Here is a 19,545-nt window from a genome sequence, read left to right on the forward strand (position 1 = left end):
TTAACTGCCACATTATATTATGAGCACTGCGATTGAATTACTAACACAGTGCATAATCATCCAATGAAAGTATGAATCAGAAATTTGAATACAAATTTACAGGAAAGAAGAACTGGAGTTGAGGTTGGGTTCGAACTCCCAACAAGGATTATCCACGGGGAGCTTCGGAGGGAGGAGATTAATTAGTGGGACTCGGTAATTTGACCTGTTTAATCACCGGTTTCTGATGAAGTCGGAGGACGAAGCTTGTTCGCTGCAGACTCTTGTCATCAGCCTTTTCCAACCAACTCAGTCATAAAGTCGGCTGATTGAGCTGTCTCTCTGCCGACTTTACTTAATGACTCGGCAACGGAAGCAGTTTCGCCGCCGACTCGCCCTCTTTGATATTTGAGATATAACGGGTGATTCTCCACCGACCCTAAAACCACTTCATCCTCCTCCTCCGTTTCTCCGACCATGGCGGCGGCCTCTTCGTCCTTCTCGCGGCGCCTCGGCGCGGCCGTGCGGGAGCTCGGCATGAAGGGCGCCGCGGAAGGTTGGTACGGCGCGCACATGGCGGCGGCGGAGCGCGCCATCCTGGAGAGGGCCCCCCTCGTCGATCTCGTCCTCGAGGTTCGAGACGCTCGGGTACCTACCTCGCCTTTACCCCTTCCTCTCCACTTCTCTTATCAGTTTGTACCTGTTTTAGGTTACGGTGTCGATTAGGGTTTTACGAAGCGTCAATATGTGTTCTTGCGGCCACAAGATTAGTTCTGGATGCTGCATGGGGTTGGGATTTGGTGGACCAGCGAATTAGGGTTTTGGTTTGTCTTTCTTAGATGCATGAGGTTGCAACACTGATTGGCAGATTTATAGAAGAAAAAAAGGTCTCCTTTTGATTCAGTTAGCTATATGAAAGTTAAATTCGGATGGGTTTTAGAAAATGGTGCGAGCAGGGTTTTTACGGCCATAAGATCACTTCCTGAGCCTGCATCAACAGGGTTGCTGTGGCTCGACAAATTAGGGTTCTACCTTTTGATCGGAAACGGAAGAAACGCGGCATTTCGTCAAATCATGGAATGTCAAATTTGGGGATGTTCTTTCTCCCTTTCCTCAACTTTTCTAATCAATTCCGTTACGTTTTAAGTTAAAATGTGATTAGGGTTTTAAAAAGCAACCCATGCTGGGTTTCTGTGCCCGCACAATTGGTTCTTGATTCTGGATTGAGATGGCATTTTGTGGGCACAAAATTAGGGTTTACCTTTTGATTGACATGGAAGATACTCGGTCTTTTATCTAACCATATAAAATATAATTTCAGATACCTGCTACATCTGCATTTGAGAGTTTGGGGAGATGGTCCGGTTCCAATAAGCATATGATTGCGCTGAACAAAGTGGATCTTGCAGATGCTTCGTCTACAGAGGTGCAATAACTTGTTTTTTTGAAAGGAAATTAGCGAAACATATAACTTGTTCTGACTACAAGATAGTTCTGTTGATTCTTTTTTTTTTAACATATAACTGGAATCGCAGAAATGGGTAAAGCACATTGAGAAACAGAACTGTGTTTGTCGTGGAGTCAATGCGCACAACAAAGGCAGTATCAAGGAGGTTGTACTGTACTTTTAAGATGCTAGAAGTTTAATCAATATTACTTGAAGAATGAAACAGCACATTGTGACTGTAGTAAATATGGGTTTCATTTTGTGTTTTTGTAAGCATTACCGAGAGAAAATTGTAAAGGCTTCAGTAGTTTTTCAAGTAGCATAAGGTAGTAATTCGTTTGTTTTATTCAGCTTCTAAGCACTGTACGATCTAGGATCAAGGAACTAAATGGTGGTGAAAGCAGTTACACAGCAACAGTAATGTTGGTTGGGATTCCAAATGTTGGAAAATCTGCCATTGCCAATTCTATGCACCAAATCGGCAGAATTGGTGCAATGGGTACCCACACTGGGCTCTCTTAGTTTTGTTGAGAAAAAATTAATCTTTCGGCATTTTATTTTGTTGTTTCTCATTTTGTTAATTTTGTTCTAAGAGAAGGGAAAACTCAAGCATGCAATGGTGAGCCCACTTCCTGGGGAAACAAGAGATATAAGCAGTTACAAGGTAACTGGCTTTTGTTGATCCAGTCTTTTAAGTACAGTCTATTATGTGTTTAATCTGCCTAATAGAGTTAGACTAATTTGCCAGTATTGCTTCTGACTGTTTCTGAAGAACTCGAGGAAAAGCAAAAGCAAATTTGAAGCTGCTGTATTTAAGAATTGAACTTGAGGAAAAAAAGAAGTAAAAAATAATGTAATGCAGGCAATGCTAGATTAGCACTGCATTTTGTCATTTCAAACTATTCATGTTCAAAGCTAAAATCCACCCTTCGTCTACTAATGCAACAGTCTGGTATTCTAAATCTGTTTCCTTTCAGATTGCTAGCCATCCCAATATATATGTACTGGATACTCCAGGAATTCTCTCACCTAAGATTGCCAATGATGACTTTGGGTCCAAACTAGCCTTGACCGGTAGCAAGCTGATTTAAGGTCTGTATTACCCGCTATACTAATTGTACAACCGATAATTTTTTTTTTCCCTCTCAACTACAGGAGCTATAAAGGACTCACTGTTAGGGGAATATAAGCTTTCACAATACTTTCTCTCTCTCCTTAATTCATCTGAGGAACATAAACATTGGGGGAACTTGAAATATTCAACAGATGAAAAAATACCCTTAGGTACTAAGGATGAGCAACGGAGGAGAAGACGATATCCTTCCGATCATACGCAGGTAGGTGATACCAAAAGACTGCAAATTTCAGAGGTCAAAATGAGAAATTAGTTATAAGTTTTTTAATTGTTTTCATGATGATTGTTGGAGATTATCTTTGGTTTCACGTAGACAGGTGATAAAAATTATTTTGGCAATCAAAAATAGGTTGATGGTATTCTACATAACTGCTGCTAAGTTGCTCCTTTATCTTGGCAGGATTTTATCGTCAAGGATGTTCGCCGAACCCTTTTCATGACCATATCATCGTTTAAGGGTTCTTTAGAGAAAGGCAAAGAAATGGAAAAGCTTGTAGAATCTCAGTTTATGGCTTTGCATGAGGCTTTTAGAGTGTCATATGAATCAACTGAGGATAGAAATAAAGCAGTTGGCGCAAAGTTGCTAAACCTATATCGGACTGGAAGAGTTGGCCGTTATACACTGGATGCTTTCCCAGGTAATATACAGAGGCTTGAAATAAACACGCTTGCCTTCTAAATCGGATATTTATAGATTTTCCTTTCTCTAACTTGGTAGGGGTAATAGTTTGAATTTTCGAGGGAGGCATTGCTGGGTCAATCTTATATAGAGAGGTTAATATTGTCCTGATATATCATCCACGTGATACTGGCCAGAGAAGTAAGATTTCCTTAGCTTGGTCCCCAATAATTGCTTTAATGAATATCAATAATAGGCCGATGACCAAATATTGCATTGGTTAATGCAAGTAAGATAAGAAAATATATCTATTGGAGATATTATTGCTGAAAATTTGTTTCTTTGTCAGATCTTCTGATGAGATCATCATGTTTGACATGGGAAAATGAGACTGCTGATTAGGGTGTTGGTTGCTTTTGTCTTACCCTTTTCTTTCGAAGTTACTTTGGTTAAATTGTCCATTGTGAGTAATCAAATTAGCAAATTGCTACTATCTTTTTCTAGGTACAGGTATATCATACTATTGTCAAGATTGTTGTAACAACCTCCATGCATTTTAAGTAAATTACATGAATTGCAATAAGCATTTTCCAAGATAGTCAGATAAATATATGGCTGATTTATGCATTGAGTGGATGCACTGTTAGATCATCTGCCAACAACAATAAACAAGTTGTGATAAATTATATATGGTCCTGCAAATTCCCAGCACTGATGTTTCGCTTCGTAATGTCAAATTTAACATCGATTGCAATCTCGTCCTGTGCACTGAACTCCTTAAAATGTGCTGCCCTCCCCAATTCTTCCACTGCCTCTATAACAAGCTCTAACCTCGCCACCATCTCTACCAACAATGAAGCAAATGCTGCAAACGGTAGTGCCTCTGAAAATTCAAGGCTTGTGATGACCAGCTTACTTTTCGTTGGCCTTAAAACCTTCCTCTCGCTATTTTCTCTTGTTTGGTCATCTGCCACTCGTATGCTGTGTCTTTCTAGTAAGGAGGAGATATCGGTTTTTACTGAAGGGAGAGCTACTCTTGAAGAGGAATGATTGTCATTTATCCAATTCATGAGTGCATTGGTTTTTGTTCGAGCGTTTTTCGAGTTAAGGAAAAGTCGTGGTTGGGATTTGATGGCGGAGTTGAGATCCTGCAAGGCTTCATGAAGGTGGTCGGAAAGCACTTCAGAGGAGCAGCGGCGGTGATGCCTTATGCTCCTGGCTAGCTCTATTAGAACCTTGGACACTTCTCCAGCAACCCGAATGCACGGGTCCCGAAATAGAGATCGGACCGAATGCGGTGTCTTCAACAAAAGAGACAAGAATGACATAGATAAACAGAATCAGTTGATCGAATTTTATTTAGAGATTTAGTTGGTTTAGATGGAAACACATTGTGTGTGTGTGTCGTGTTTTCTTAGGTAGTGCTCGGTTTATTCTCTTTCTCCGAGGAGAGATTCGTCAGATGGTGTGATTCGTTATAGAATAATGATGTTGGTCAACTATGGCTTGTTAACAGTGAGGAAGGTGAAAATTATGTTAAAAGAGTGTGTTAATTACAAACTTAGGTCTTGAAGTTTGACCTTGATTTTAATTTCATCCTCGTGTTTTAACTGCAACATCGTAGTCCTTGAAGTTTGTTCTGCATAACAATTAAGCCCTTTCGATTATCTATCATCTAAGAAACAATGCCACGTCAGCATGACTGCTAGGCTTTGCTTTGTTAAATTTGAATACTCTGAAGAAGAGATTCATATCCATGTCAAACTTCACGGACTAAATTGTTAAAAATGAAACTGACGATGAAACTGAAATTAAGTCAAACTACAGGGACCAAATTGTTATAATCAAAACAGTTAGGGTTGAAAGTGGAATCTGGATCAAACTTCAGGACTAGATTCGTAATTAACTCTGAAGAATAAAAGTGGCTTATAGTATTTTTTGTACGGTACCTGAATTTCGGACTCCAAACATCCATAAAGAGCTACAGTTGTGTAACCAAAATGCCTTAGTACGGAGCCGAGCTTCACGTACTGTTGCCATGGATACTTGTAACAGTGTCTTGAGTGCCTAGGCTCCCAGCTTGCAAACAATGCCTGATCATTGTTAATCATTGTGGTGAATATCATATTCTATAGTTAGTTTACCCAAGACACAAAATAGTGTAGCATTTTTAGTCTTTAAAGAAAGGAACGGAACACATTTCACACCAAGTTAACTTACAAGGGTCTCATCAGTGGATTTAGAATCCAATACCACCCTGTAAACCTTGTATATTACTTCCTTTGCTGTACTCTCTTCAATATTTCTGTTGTCCTTGTTGTGGTCTTGATAATACTCGTTCACACAGACTGCAAAATTTGATTGATGGTAAAATTGTAATAACAATACTTTCTCTATTAAGTTCATTTCAGTAAAGAGTTGAATCTAACCTTCAACAGATTTTGCTAATCCTTCAAGTTTGTAAACTGTAGAATTGTGGAGATCCTCACCAGACCAGTTCGGCAAAATGACAAGGCCCATGAAGAGGCAGATTCCACAGCCTATAGCGATAGTATAGAGGCGGTCGCGGGCTAATGGCAACACATTTTCTTCGCGGAAGCTAGATACAGTTATCAGATTAAAGGTTAGTAGGAAAATCACCACTCCGTATTCGTAGTTCTTCTTGATGTATGGAAAGAATCTCAAATATGTCGCAACAAATCCTGTTGAAGGGAATTAGCTAAGTAAATGCAAGTTCTGCAGCTCATAAAATCATACTCTATAGCTTCCCTGATAAAATAAAGCTTGAGTTGAGCTAATTTCGTAAACATACCTATTACGAAGACTGAAGCTCCTATGAAAGAAGCACGGAATACTGTGCCCGATTTTTCCGCTATAATTTCTATTAAAAATGACAGAGATCCTGCAAGAAGTGTTCCCAATCCTCTATTCATCCCCTTGCACAGAGTTGCGCCTGATACAAAAAATTACTTAGCTATGAACCAAAACCATCTCAAACTCAACTATATTTTTAGACACTACTGCAAATAAAGGAATGATTAAATTACCTGCTGTGAATTCTAGCACCACAACCACTGTCATAACAGCCCACATCGCATTTTTTCCGACTCCTTTGAACAATGGCTGCAAGACATAGAGGAAGGAGACCAGTGTTAAGGCTACTCCTACCTTTATAGCATGAATAACCCTTCTTGGATCTTCTTTACCGACTCTCCATGCGGTTCTACACAAGGAAATCGGAAAATCTTTTATCTTCTTCACCAGTGCTTTGCTCTTCTCCATTCTTTCGACAGTGGTTGGGTTTTGAGAAATATTTGCAGGACTAAAGGCTCAAACCTAGTGGACTACTTCAATATATGGCCACAAATGGTCGCGTCGACTTCTGCAACAGTGCAACTTTTGTGAAGAAGCAGCATGAATTAAATGCAGGATGGTTCTTGTTGAGATTCTTTCAGAGGCATCTAGGGTTTATTTTGAATCGTTGGTAACCTCTGTCCTGTAAAATTGGAAAGGTTTTACTATGTCAGACACAGGATACAACTGGCCCTTCACATGCATCCTGCCTAAAAGTAGAAATGTAAACATCATTGACACAAACTTGCTGTGCTTTAAGCCTAGAGTGAGGATGATAGAAAAAGAATATCGCCTACATGCAGTTGAATTCATTACTTATGTGGGTTCTCCCTGTTCCAGAATTCAGACTAGGTGACAGTGACAGCATCCACCAGCTAGCCGAAAAAAGCAGCAACTTGATTGAAGGAGTTGAACTCTCAAACAATTGAACTGTGGATACATCTTTACTCTGGTTTTATTATTATTATTATTATTATTCTGTTCTGTTTTCTTTCCCACCCATCAGTAGTTTGGTGTTCAGTGGTGAAATGCTCCTTGCAATAACTTTCTCCCATATGTTGGTTTTGCTGGATTTTGTTTTGATGTTGGGCTGTGTGTTGGATGCATGAATATTAGGATTTACTCAAGAAACTTGTAATATTTATTCGGTGAGGAGTGTAATAAGATGTTTAAATTAGAAGATCGTATTTTACTTTTAAGTTTTTTTTCGTGATAAAACAAATCACTTTGTAGGTGAAGTTGGCCATCCTGCCAAATTACGAATCACAAGAATTTTCAAATAGTAAATATTAAATTTCTTATTTTAATTACATGAAAGAATTCTCATGTCAAATAAAATATTGTTAGACAATTTGTTTGGACGTACAAATAAGATCTTAGATTTTTGCTTATGGGAAAGTTGTCGAGTAGTTCATGGCAAGTCCTCTTTCCTTCTCTTTTTTTAGAAAAAAAAAAAACAGTCATTGATGTTTCTTTTTTAGTTTCTTGAGGGGGAGAGAGAGAGAGAGAGAGAGAGAGAGAGAGAGATAATAAGTTATTTGCTTAGTTTATTTATTTATTTTTTTTTTAAGAAATGAGCTCATGATACTATTCCTCTTCAAATCCGGAATTTTGAATACATTTTTAGCCAATTGCGTCCCTGATGGTACGAAATGCAAACTTTATGCTACTACGTAAACGGAACGGATGCTCAATTAGTTTTGTTTCGCCTGTGATTGTTTTAAAATAAAGATCACCAAAAACCCGTCCTTAGAAAATGAAAGAAGATCAAGTGGTGGAAATTTCAAGCATCTATTCTTCCTGAGTGCGCAACGGACGGCGGCCGTGGCTGGTGTCTTTGATTGGAGGCCTGGCAGCACGCCGCGTGGGCGGCGGATTCATCGTCAATGGCCTCTCTCGGCCCACGAGCGTCCCGCTGCTGACCCTCTGTTTCTGTTGCTGCCTCTCTCGTGTCGAACTCAAAAAAGGAGAAGGGTACTGCTGCTGCTGCTGCTGCTGCTGCTCATCGCGCAAGCCATTCCAACTTCATAACCACCCGTGAAAGCTTTCCTCTGCTCTCTCTCTCTCTCTCTCTCTGTGTCTTTATCTCTTTTTAAGTCCTCGTCCGCTACAGCTCGTGCGCATGCCGCTGATGCAGTTGGCTTGTTTTTGTTGTTCTCCAGGAACTTTGCAACTGGGTGGGTTTCTAAACTCAGATTTGAGCTACGATGGACAAAACAAAAGTTCCTGATCAATCATGCCTCGTGAGGCCATAATGGCTGAAAGAGAGAGAGAGACTTTTATAGTAACTTCAATGGTCATGCATAGGACAGTGTAGTGGTAATGTTAAGGTATACGTGGATTAGTACGATAATAATCACCGTAGCTTAAATTTAAGTATATTTTACGATTAGTGATTTACATCCGATTAAATAGGTAACAATATATATATATATATATATATATATATATATATATATATATAGAGTCCGGCTATTATACTATCGATAGTACCAAGCCCTTGGTACTATTGAGTTTTCTACCGTTAGATCTACCCTTTGATCATTTCCATCCGTTAGATTATACTATTAAACCAACCATCCACTCAACCCTGAAGGACCACTATCAATTTAACCGGGGACCACTATCATCCTAACTGCACATTTTTTCATCCAACGACCGAAAACTTAATAGTACCAAGGGCTTGGTACTATTGATAGTATAGTAGCATAATTATATATATATATATATATATATATAGATATAATGTTGGGCCTGGAATGGAGGCCCAGCCCTGTTTCCCCATACTAGTTAGGACTTGAGGATCAGAGTTTGAGATCCACAACAAACGGGCTTACACTTTGCGTCCAGGCCTAGCCCGTTTGCTTCTGGCTTCAACGAGATTTAGGTTGCAAAAGTCTCACTCACGAGATCCTCTAATTAAGGAATTGAGCTAGAATATTTTTAGAAGCACCAACTGTTTGGTGCTTTTAAGTTTCTAGTCTTTGGATCTACTCCTTGATTACTAATAGTCTTTAAATTAAACACTATTCTACCTACCACCACCTACCACCGTCATCTCAACCCTACGTCTCTTCATCCAATGGCTAAAAAATTCAAAAGCACCACTCACTTGGTGCTTTTGGGAGTATTCTAGCTCAACTTCTAATTAAGTTCATTAAAGTAAACAGATATGTTCATATTCGCTCATGAGTGAGCTACCAAATTGTTCTGATCAAGTAAATTGAAAGATTAAATTATAAAATTAAAATTTTTAAAAGTTAAACGGTAGGCTATACCACCGTAGAGATTCAACCCACGAACTTAACCATGCTGTTGCTTGAGATGACGAGCAAATCGATTTCGTTGAAGGTCAGCTTTCGATGGAGAAAACAATATTGCTTCTTTCTTTAAGCAAGAAAGGGAAATAAAAACTCATTCTTTATATATTATGGTATTGCATAGTTGTTAATGATTCAAGCTTTTAGATTTAATGATTAGCGCCAACAATCCGACACATCATACTCTCACTTATCGAAGGGTGAAAAATTACCCACTAATCACATGATGTGATACGGATAGAAAATCTTACTCTTGGATAGGACGAGTGTAAATTCTACACCCATTCTTGGATGTATCTCTAGACTCTAGCATTACTCATTTAAAGATGCACTTTGTACGCAAACACTAACTAAGCTTACACAATCCCACATTATTTGATCAATTTTGTCTCGCTCAAATCATATTTTTCTTCAACACTAAATATCTCTTTATTATCCGTTCCTTTCTCAAGGACAGAAAGCCTGAAAAGTTGGTAGTTCAGATCTCAGTTCAGAGTTCAACTGCCTTATATTTTTACATTACATGGAGATACTAATGAAATGGAAGAAAGATTGAATTTTTATGTCCAGTAACTTTCAGAAGGCCTCAGTATTTTGGATCGCTCTAGAGACAAATAAAATAAAATAAAATAAAAACTCTGGTAACGACGGTTATAGGATTTTTTTTTTTTTTTTTGAGAAAATTGGCCTTTCTGTAGCAAGCTGGCACCAAAGCCATGTGAGCTGTCACGCCCTACAACCCGATTGCTAGATTATTCTGCACTGAGAGAGCATGCGGTTTTAGGTATTTTAGGTGCTCAATCATTAGTGTTTGAATAAAAAGAGTACGAAAGCGGGACAGATTCAACAGTGGAAAGAGTTTTCTATCCTCCGCTTTATATTTTTAACTGATTACTATTTATTCACAAAAAATTAAATTAAATTTTATTAATTTATTTTTATTTATTATTTTATTTAAACCCATTAGAACAGTACAAAACTTTTAGCCCGTAGGAATGAGTTATTTTTTGACTCTACTTATAGTCTTATTTGTAACTTATCGTAAGAGAAGCTCGACCAATGCGGATCCATTTGCATCTCCATTGATGAGAGTGGAGGGAGATTATGAAATTATTTTGACTATAAGTAGTTATTTTTATTTAGTTTGTCGTAAATGATTCCATCCTAATTACTATGAAACAGGAAAAGATAAAAAAATTTATTCTCTTATATACTAGTATAAAAAGTTTCAACAAAATAGATTAAAAAAGTGAGAATAACTAAGACATTATAATTGTTTATCAAATAAACAGTACGTACAATTATTTTTTTCACTGTAATTCAAGTAAAATTTATTTTTAATCTGAAAATCAGTTATGGATAAGTAAATAGAACCTTATGTACATTAGTTTTTATTGACAATAATCTTTAATAATTTTTTTTAATAACAAACTCGAAATTTGTTGCAATAAAAAGTGAGAATAAGATTTTTATAAGCTCCAAGAAGAATTCTATATCATGCCTTTGGTGTTGCTATATATATAAAAAGAATTACTCTGAAAAAAAAAAAAGGAATATAGTAATTTTCTAGTAGCGTCACTCTACAGATAAAACTTTAGGGAGCTCTCTAATGTCGCTGTGTTGGAGAGCCCCACAATCGGTGCTGCGTATTAGTTTTGTTTCCATCCAATATATAATTTGTTGGATTTTTTATATATAATTTTTTTAAAAAATTAAACCATAGAAAAAAGAATTATAATTTTTAGATAAAATTAAAAATAATATGTGGCGATAAATTTGAGCTTTTAAGGAAGTGTCTTTGAGGAGCTCCTACTGAAACTTTTTTTTTCCCCACTAGATCTACACCCTACAGTGACAAACAAGCTTTTAGTATATTTATAGGTATCTAGTCCATGTATGCCTGAACCAAAATCAGGTTAACTATCTATATTATAAAAAATTAATCTAACTTCATAGATGATAAGCTACGTGGTTGACATGTTAGAATCAAATCTGGTAGTTTTATTATTATTATTATTATTATTATTATTTACTTGTTAAAAAATAGAATTTGTGGGGAATGACGGTATCTTGAGAGTTTGAAAACTTTAAATGTGGATACTTTAAGTTGGATCTAGTAATTCTAGTCAACAATATGAGAGGAGCTTGGTACTTAGATAGCTGATCAAGTAATTACTTATCATGAATGATAAATACAATGTCACGATCAAAGTAAAACCCAAGACTCAAAAAACAAGTTAAAAAATAAAAAGTCAATGACATTTGTTTTTTTTTTTTTTTTTCTTTTGACGTAAATTGATGCGGAAGTGATTACATCAACCTGTAGAAAAGAACTTGTGTGGTCTATACACTATAAAACGTGCGTTACTGTAGTTTGTCAAAGATTACCAGCTACGTACTTAACCGCGATTTTAATATTAAGTACTAACTTAACTTGCCGGGTCCAAATTGGATCTTTAGATTTCAAATTCTCGCTCTAAGTCGTCATGAACAAAATTTGATTGGTTACATCTTAAGTGAATCAAAACACTCGCTTATTATCGGATCAAATCGAATCTTTTTCGTTTTCTCTTTCTTGATGATGTGCTTCCTCCTTGCATATGGAAAGCGAAAAAAAATGAGGATTTGTTCTACAAACTTGAACATCTCCGATTTGAACCTTACTGTTAATTACATACTCTCGAAGATGTTATTAATGAAAAATTATCGGAATATTTCAAACATCTCTACTTAAACAATATATCTGAGAGAGGTTTCCTAAGTCATGTCGCATCCATTTATTCATTTCCTTATTTTCTTTTGTCTTCTTTATTTTCCTTTTGTCTCCAGATCAAAGAACATTTATAAGGGAGGGAAATTAACAACATGAACTTTTCTTCGTTTTTTATTTTTTTTAGCTCTGCAGTACTACGGTAATAAAATGCAGCAACAATAAATCAAGTAACTTGAAGAAAAACGCGAACAATGTCACTATTATCGAGCATTATTCATGGACTTTTTAATTTATCTTTTCGAAAGCTTTATGATTTTTCTACCAGGGTACATATTATTCATGTTTTTTTTTTTGAGAAAAACAAAACAATTCTGCAAGCTTCATGGTTTTTTTAAACAAAAATTTATTCAATGCATTTAATTGACCACACAGTATGGATGGAGTAATTAAGCAAATCTATTTTAGATGTATTTTAGATATGGATATCGAAATATACATGCATGCATGGAAATAATATATCTAACTCAAGCTATAGGAATGATAATAATAATTAACTACTATATCCTGCTATAAATATTAGATTACATAGTTCTACTTCTTCTTTTTTTTCCCATCTCTGCTCAACTTTAGCCCAGCTAGTCTACCTTTAATTTAATGTTGATAATAATAGTTTATGTTTTTTCATCGATTTATTTATGCTATAGGATTAGGATCTCAACTTAGATATCAAGTTGGGTTAGAGCACATTAACCCTTTGTTAAATCAATTTGACGGGTACATGCATATTTAAGAGCTTTGTTTGCTTCAACTACTAGTCGAATTTGTATGGAAAAATTTGTGTTGTAAGCAACATACTTGTCCCTATCGCTGGGTGTAGCTTTTCTACGACGCTAACATATGAATAGTACTATGATAAGATTTCTACAAGCGGAAACTTTAATATAAAGCATTTGCGTTTTGTACTTAAAAATTCAATTTCTATTTTACGTGATAGTACAAGTTATGCGTCTTTTTCTAACCTATCCGCAGACGATTAGATTAGAGTTCAAATCAAATTAAATTGATGAATATCTCTTTTAAGAAATCTAAACTCAACAATTCTTTCTTGCCATTTTTGAACCAAAAAGGGTGTCAGGGAGTTTAGACTCGAGTCCACATGTGGACAAGAAGATGAGAATTGTCTGGGCTGGTGCCCACGCCTGGTCCACCAAGTCATCCGTGGACCATTCAGGTAATAGTTACCAATCGGCTTTCAAAGGTAAATTGGATGGTTTGTATTGAAAAAATTCTATACTTTAAAGTCAAAATCGTTTAACATTGGAAAGTATTGTTGGGTCACAGGGCACCAATTTAATCAATGGTTCAACCCCTGAGTTGAATCACTTCAGTATGATGCCATAAAATATATAATAATTATTATTCTTTCATATTATACGTATTAAAAAAAATATACATTCTAGATTAGAATATTATTAACAGCACCAAATCATTAGTACTATTAAGTTTTCGATACTTCAAAATGATCAAAATGATAGATTTAATGGCGAAAAATTTGCTAGCACTAAATGTTTAGTGTTATTATTAATAGCATTATACACGAACTCTTATTTTTAAATATTATTATATTATATATAATTAATAATACATTCAAAATATAGATTATTGAAAATTTAATGTATATTTTAATTAATTATTAAAATATTGAATAAAAAAATTAACTATTATTTGTAAAATCGGATCGATTTACTAATTGACGGGTTAAACTACTGAATTAAGCGAATTCAATTTAATGGGTTGGCATGAGGCCACGACTTTACCTGAGTGGCCCACGGATGACGTGGTGGACCCGGTCTAAAGCGGTCGGTAGGCAGGAGATACGAAGCAGTGTCATGGTTAGCGTTCCTAGGCAGTTTAAATCGGCGCACCGTTGCGGTATTAATACAGGACGGCATCGTGGGCCCCACCACTCATTTTTGTGTGTTTATTTTTGAAGTTAAAGCACATCTTATCAGTTATCACGACTCAGTCCCCCGCTCTGTTTCTCTCCACCAATTTTGTAAAAGAACCTCTCTCTCTCTCTCTCTAATTAGATTGTGTTTATTATATTATATTATATTATATTAAGGCATGTACGATTGGATAAAGATGCATACACAGTCACTTTACTCTCAAACAATTGCGTTTTGGTCCTTGAACTTTTTCTTTTTTTTTTTAACCGGCTGTTGCTTTCAGTGAACTAATAGCAACCGACGTGCTTCGTCTTTCTCAAGATTAGACTCGTGAGAGGCAAAAACGCTAATTCTTATCGTATAAAACGAACAAATTTATCTCAAGATTAGACCCGTGAGAGACAAATGCATCACAATCCAATTAATTTCCTTTCCCATCTTATCACATCAAATATTATATTATTAGTAAAGTAATCCGTCCGATATAATGAATAAATAAAAAATAAATTTATAAGAGAAATAAAAATATAGTAATATAAATATTTTATAATTATTGAGAATAGAACAGTCAACAATGACACTGTATGCTATTTTTGTTGACAATGTATGAAGAGCTGCAGAAGGAGGCCGAAGGATTCCGAGCAGCCAGCGAGAGAAAAAAAAAAGGAAGAAAAAAAAAAATCATGAATGAAAAGATTCAAAACAGCTAAGTAGATGAGGTGAGGGGAGAGGGAGAGCCACCGCTATCAATTTGGAATATAAAGAAAAATAAGAAATGGAAGGAAGAGAGAGAGAGAGAGAGAGAGAGAGAGAGAATTGAAGGATGTGAATTTTTTAAAAAATGAGAATTTTACTAAAATAAAAAAATAAAAAAAAATTTAAAATAAATAGTAAATTCTACCCTCCTTTAATAAAGGTGATACATTCACGTTAGATTAGACAATAAAAAATTATGTATAAACATATGAATAAGACGGCACGGATTTATTAAACTTGCCGATTTTATTTTTAGACTTTGAACACTTTCAAACAAGTTAATATAAATATCTATGTATAAAATATTTTGTTTCTTAATCACAAAAAATCTAAAAAAAACCTTGAGAAAGCAATCATTTCGGCCACTCCTCGTCTGAAAAATATCGCGAAGAGAGGTTGGTCTGGTGATACGACATGTATGCTATGCATGTCACACGATGAGACCGTGAACCATCTACTCGCACAATGTGTCTTCACTAAGTTTATCTTGGTAATGGGTGTGGAGAATATTCAAGCTACGGAGATGGGAGACGATGTTATTCATATCTGGGATAGGTGGAGGGTGAAGAAAAGATGGCAAGATACGAGGCATAGCCTCCCTGAATTGGCTGCGTGTTGGTGGACTGTGTGGAAGGCTAGGAACGATATGATCTTTCGAAACATCCAACTAGATCCCCTCGTGGCGGTGTACAGATTTAAGGAGCTGCTGAAATCTTGGGAGCTGTGTGCATAAACTACTAGACGTCCTACCATAGCGGTTTTTTTATTTTTATTTTTATTTTATTATTATTATTATTATTATTATTAGTATTATTTTTATTTTTATTTTTATTTTATTTTCGCGCCCCTCCTTCGAGGCCCTGGCTGCCTCATCCATGTAGCCTAATTCATATTTTCAATGAATGAAGCAGGTAGCGTGCTACCTTTTCTCAAAAAAAACTTCATTCTGCAAAAAGAATTTTAAGAAGTAAATTGTTTTGAGAGCAAAGTGAAAACTACAGGGGAAGCAAATTGCAATATTCGAATAATAGAGGGACTAGTAAATAAAATATCTTCTATCCTATAAAATCCCCCTATATCGTCACCCTCTGGAGGGCCACCCCGCACTTTGTCTATTTCCTCCCAATCTCTCTCTCTCTCTCTCTCTCTCTCTCTCTCTCTCTCTCTCTCTCATCGCATCCATGGCGATCCCATCGGGGCCGAGCACCCCTGCCGCGGCGGTGGTGGAGGTGGTGGATGAGATCATGCGGCTCTACCGCTCCCTTCCCCGGCGACCGTCCCTGGAGGAGGTGGAGGCCGCCATGGCCGTGCTCCGAAGCGCGAGATCCGAGGAGGAGGCGCGGATGGAGGAGGTGGATCGGATGCGGAAACCCCCGGAGGTCCCCGACGAGCTCTTCTTCGTCCTCAAGGAGGTCAGGAGGAACTTGATCCTGCTCCAGTCGCAGGAGCAGAGCAAGGAGGCGTTGTACGTGGTGGAGCTGGATAAGAGGTTTCAGGTGTTCGATGAGCTCATCCAGAGGGCCTCTAAGCTGGTCTCCTCCTCTTCCTCTTCCTCTTCCTCGGAAGAGGGCGAGGGCCGCGGAGGTGCTGGGGTTGAGATGGAGTTGACTAAGGAGATGGATGAGAAGAAGGGGGAGTTTGGTAGTTTTAAGGGTTTGGATCATCGTGGTGGTAATGTTCCCTCTTTGAGATCTGAGGTCCCCGAAGGTGAGATTTCGATCCCTGGGAACTACTTATTCTTTGGGGATTTTTTTTTATTTTAGTCTTATATGAGTATATGTGATGATTGATTTCTTCAAAAGGGAACTTCTCTTTATAAAATAAAAAAAAATTGGTCGCAGGCGAATTTTGATTGGAGTTGATGTGAACAGAAAAATTTTAATTGGGGGTTTGGTAGGTTTTTACACTGATTTTGGTTGTTTATAGATAGCTAATAGGTAACATATGATTCTGCTTATCAGATAACTGCAACTATATTTGTTCATAAATTAGTAAATAAAATATAGGTGTTATCTATGTTATTATATGTTTAGCATTCTAAATTAATTAGTTGAAGTAGCTCTTTTCCTGGGTAATTATTCATTGGATGCAGTCATTCTGTCTTATATGCCATAGGTTAGTGATGAATGAATTCCAGGTTGAACTTTTACTTTATATTTTGATAATAATGTATGGAGAACCTTTGAAGTACACCCCTCAACTTCTTTTTTTTTGTCTACCAGGCACTTATTATACTTGTATTTGACATGTTCATCACCTACAATGTGAGTGAAGTTTCTAACTTTAGCAGTATAGTTGGCTAATTTGATGCAATCCTCAATTCATCTTATGAGAACTACTTAAATTAAAACAAAATCGAAAGTTGAGGGGTCTTAAGTTAAGAAAGAAATAAAGTTTGCGGCCCATTTCAGAGTGCTGTATAGTTGAGGGGGGCTTTCTCTAGAGGGAAGGTTGCATCAGGGGCAATACTTATCTATGAACAATTGCTCTTTCCCCTATCCTTTTTGTATGCTAGTATTATATTTGAAATAAGTCATCTTTACTCTCCTAATGCCTCGCTTTTACAAATTCCAAACAGGTGCTGACACAGAAAAGCTGAGCCTCATCCAAGTGGCAAGCTTAATCGAGACTAAAGCCAAAAAGGGCGCCGTCGTTCTTGACCTTAAGGGCAAATTGATGGATCAAATAGAGTGGCTTCCACAATCACTTGGTAAATTGCAAGATGTTACTGATCTTAATTTATCTGAGAACCGAATTATGGCACTTCCGTCAACTATCGGCAGCCTACGCTCCTTAACAAAGCTCGATCTCCACTCAAACCAATTAATAAATTTACCTGATTCATTTGGAGAACTTTCTAGTTTAACTGATCTTGATTTGCATGCAAACCGACTTAAATCTCTCCCTAATTCATTTGGCAACCTAAGTAATCTAATCAACCTTGATTTGAGCTCGAACCAGCTGTCCGTACTTCCCGACACAATAGGAAACCTGACCAACTTGAAAAGGTTAAATGTTGAGACCAATGAGCTCGAAGAGCTTCCTTACACTATAGGATCCTGCACCTCCCTTGTCGAACTCAGGTTGGACTTCAATCAGCTAAAAGCACTTCCTGAAGCAATTGGGAAGCTAGAGTGCTTAGAGATCCTCACATTGCATTATAATCGAATCAAAGGGCTTCCAACTACCATGGGTTCTCTTACCAAGTTGAGAGAGCTTGATGTTAGCTTCAATGAAGTTGAATCAATCCCCGAAAGCCTTTGCCTTGCCACTAGTCTTGTTAAGTTAAATGTCGGGAGGAACTTTGCAGACTTGACTTCATTACCAAGATCAATTGGGAATCTTGAAATGCTCGAAGAGTTGGATATAAGCAATAACCAGATAAGAGTATTGCCGGACTCCTTTAGGCTATTGGCGAGGCTTCGTGTGCTTCATGCCGATGAGACTCCCTTGGAAGTGCCGCCAAGGCATGTGGTCAAATTGGGAGCACAGGTAATTTCAATTTTGTTTCTCTCTCATCATAATGCTTTAATCTAATTGCTCAAAGAAACACTTATATTGATATTTCCTTTCATTCGATAGGCTGTTGTTCAGTACATGGCCGATTTAGTTGCTGCGAGAGAGAAAGGCTATATGCAAACAACAAGAAAGGGATTTTGGTATTGGCTTTGCTCCTTATGTCAGCCTCGCGGGAAGAAGAATCAAGAGATGGGTCTGGGCTCCGCTCCAGCTTAGTTTATTTTTTTTTTTTTGGTCTATAAATTTTGTAATGTTTCCTATATTTTGTCGAAATGTGCGTGTAAATGGATTTGTCCGCCTCAATCACTGCTAAATTTCTTGTATATAATGATGATATATATATATATATATATATATATATATTATAGCTATAATATATATATACATTTGTGTGTTTGTGGCGTGATAGGCACTTTTGTTGTAGTTGAGGTGTCTAGCTTCAGGCTCATGAGCAGCTTCTAGATGGACCATGTGCTTAAATGCTCTGGAGAAGCCTTTCTTTTGGTAAGCTCTGTTGTAGTTTTAGATGAACTTGAGTTGTCATTCTCATCAGCAAGAAGTTTGGCCATTTCTACTGAGCATGCTGTTTTGGCAAGATTAGAAGTATCCTGAAGCACTTAAGAACGCGTCTTTGGAGTTTTTTTGTTTTTTTTGATAGAAAGATAATATGCTATTTACTTTGTTTATTGATTTTAGAAATAAATTTAAGTTAAAATATTGGAAAGCAACTAGATTTAAAATTAGAATTTCAGGTATCAACTTTCGTTTCCTTTATCACTTGCGTTAGAATCGTCAATATCTTTCAACATTTTTAGAAGATAAATGGTGCTTTTAGTGTTTTTTTTTTTTTTTGTTTTTTTTTTTTTTTTTTATTTTTTTTTGTTTTTTTTTTTTTTTTTTTTTTTTTTTTTTTTCCTTTGTGGGGATGATTATATTGGAGGGTTTAGTAATGTTTGTCTTTTCTTTTCGCTTAGTACAGTGGTAATGAGAAAGAGTAGAATAAAAGGAAGAAGATGGGAATTAATGATCATGATTTTTTTTTTCCGAGGTTGAAGTCCCAATGTATTTTATTAAAAAAAATACAGCTTGATCACATCATTATAGAGTTTATTATAGGTAACATAGACTGGACAGAGATAAGGATAAAAGAGTATATCCTAGTCTAATACTAAATGGAGATTTGGTATATTTGGTGCAATAGGGTAAAGAAAAGTCTACTAAAGCCTAGTTCTTCTAGGAACATTTTATGCATGTC

At 36.7% G+C, this 19,545-nt stretch overlaps 2 protein-coding genes across 8 annotated transcripts; both read left to right on the forward strand.

The window, feature by feature from the left end:
* LOC109707409 (DAR GTPase 2, mitochondrial) lies at positions 382–7,232 on the forward strand. Of its 7 annotated transcripts, XR_002215484.1 has the most exons (11): positions 457–627; positions 1,301–1,405; positions 1,515–1,592; positions 1,778–1,925; positions 2,020–2,090; positions 2,404–2,500; positions 2,582–2,763; positions 2,962–3,199; positions 3,280–3,381; positions 3,530–3,643; positions 5,652–7,232. XR_002215484.1 is itself a non-coding variant. In XM_020228648.1 (9 exons), the coding sequence occupies exons 1-9, from the start codon at positions 457–459 to the stop codon at positions 5,735–5,737; spliced, it is 1,176 nt and encodes a 391-aa protein (XP_020084237.1). In that variant the 5' UTR covers positions 385–456; the 3' UTR covers positions 5,738–7,232. The 7 variants fall into 7 exon arrangements, 2 of the variants coding, with proteins under 2 accessions (XP_020084238.1, XP_020084237.1); XR_002215483.1 differs by lacking the exon at positions 3,530–3,643; XR_002215479.1 differs by lacking the exons at positions 3,280–3,381; positions 3,530–3,643 and having other exon boundaries at positions 5,652–5,803; positions 6,244–7,232.
* LOC109708266 (plant intracellular Ras-group-related LRR protein 5-like) lies at positions 15,880–18,604 on the forward strand. Its single transcript, XM_020229938.1, has 3 exons — positions 15,880–16,478; positions 17,350–18,263; positions 18,354–18,604. The coding sequence occupies exons 1-3, from the start codon at positions 15,953–15,955 to the stop codon at positions 18,504–18,506; spliced, it is 1,593 nt and encodes a 530-aa protein (XP_020085527.1). The 5' UTR covers positions 15,880–15,952; the 3' UTR covers positions 18,507–18,604.

This window comes from Ananas comosus, linkage group 3, assembly GCF_001540865.1.
Source record: "Ananas comosus cultivar F153 linkage group 3, ASM154086v1, whole genome shotgun sequence".
Classification (NCBI taxonomy): domain Eukaryota; kingdom Viridiplantae; phylum Streptophyta; class Magnoliopsida; order Poales; family Bromeliaceae; genus Ananas; species Ananas comosus.

What these genes read in the sequence shown, in the direction of transcription:
- LOC109707409 (XM_020228648.1), top strand. Translation starts at nt 457, where the DNA reads ATGGCGGCGGCCTCTTCGTCCTTCTCGCGGCGCCTCGGCGCGGCCGTG. An exon ending in ACAAAGGCAGTATCAAGGAG is followed by an intron (nt 1,593 to 1,777) that starts GTTGTACTGTAC and finishes TGTTTTATTCAG; the next exon opens with CTTCTAAGCACTGTACGATC. An exon ending in GAGATATAAGCAGTTACAAG is followed by an intron (nt 2,091 to 2,403) that starts GTAACTGGCTTT and finishes GTTTCCTTTCAG; the next exon opens with ATTGCTAGCCATCCCAATAT.
- LOC109708266 (XM_020229938.1), top strand. Translation starts at nt 15,953, where the DNA reads ATGGCGATCCCATCGGGGCCGAGCACCCCTGCCGCGGCGGTGGTGGAG. An exon ending in GAGATCTGAGGTCCCCGAAG is followed by an intron (nt 16,479 to 17,349) that starts GTGAGATTTCGA and finishes AATTCCAAACAG; the next exon opens with GTGCTGACACAGAAAAGCTG. An exon ending in TGGTCAAATTGGGAGCACAG is followed by an intron (nt 18,264 to 18,353) that starts GTAATTTCAATT and finishes TTCATTCGATAG; the next exon opens with GCTGTTGTTCAGTACATGGC.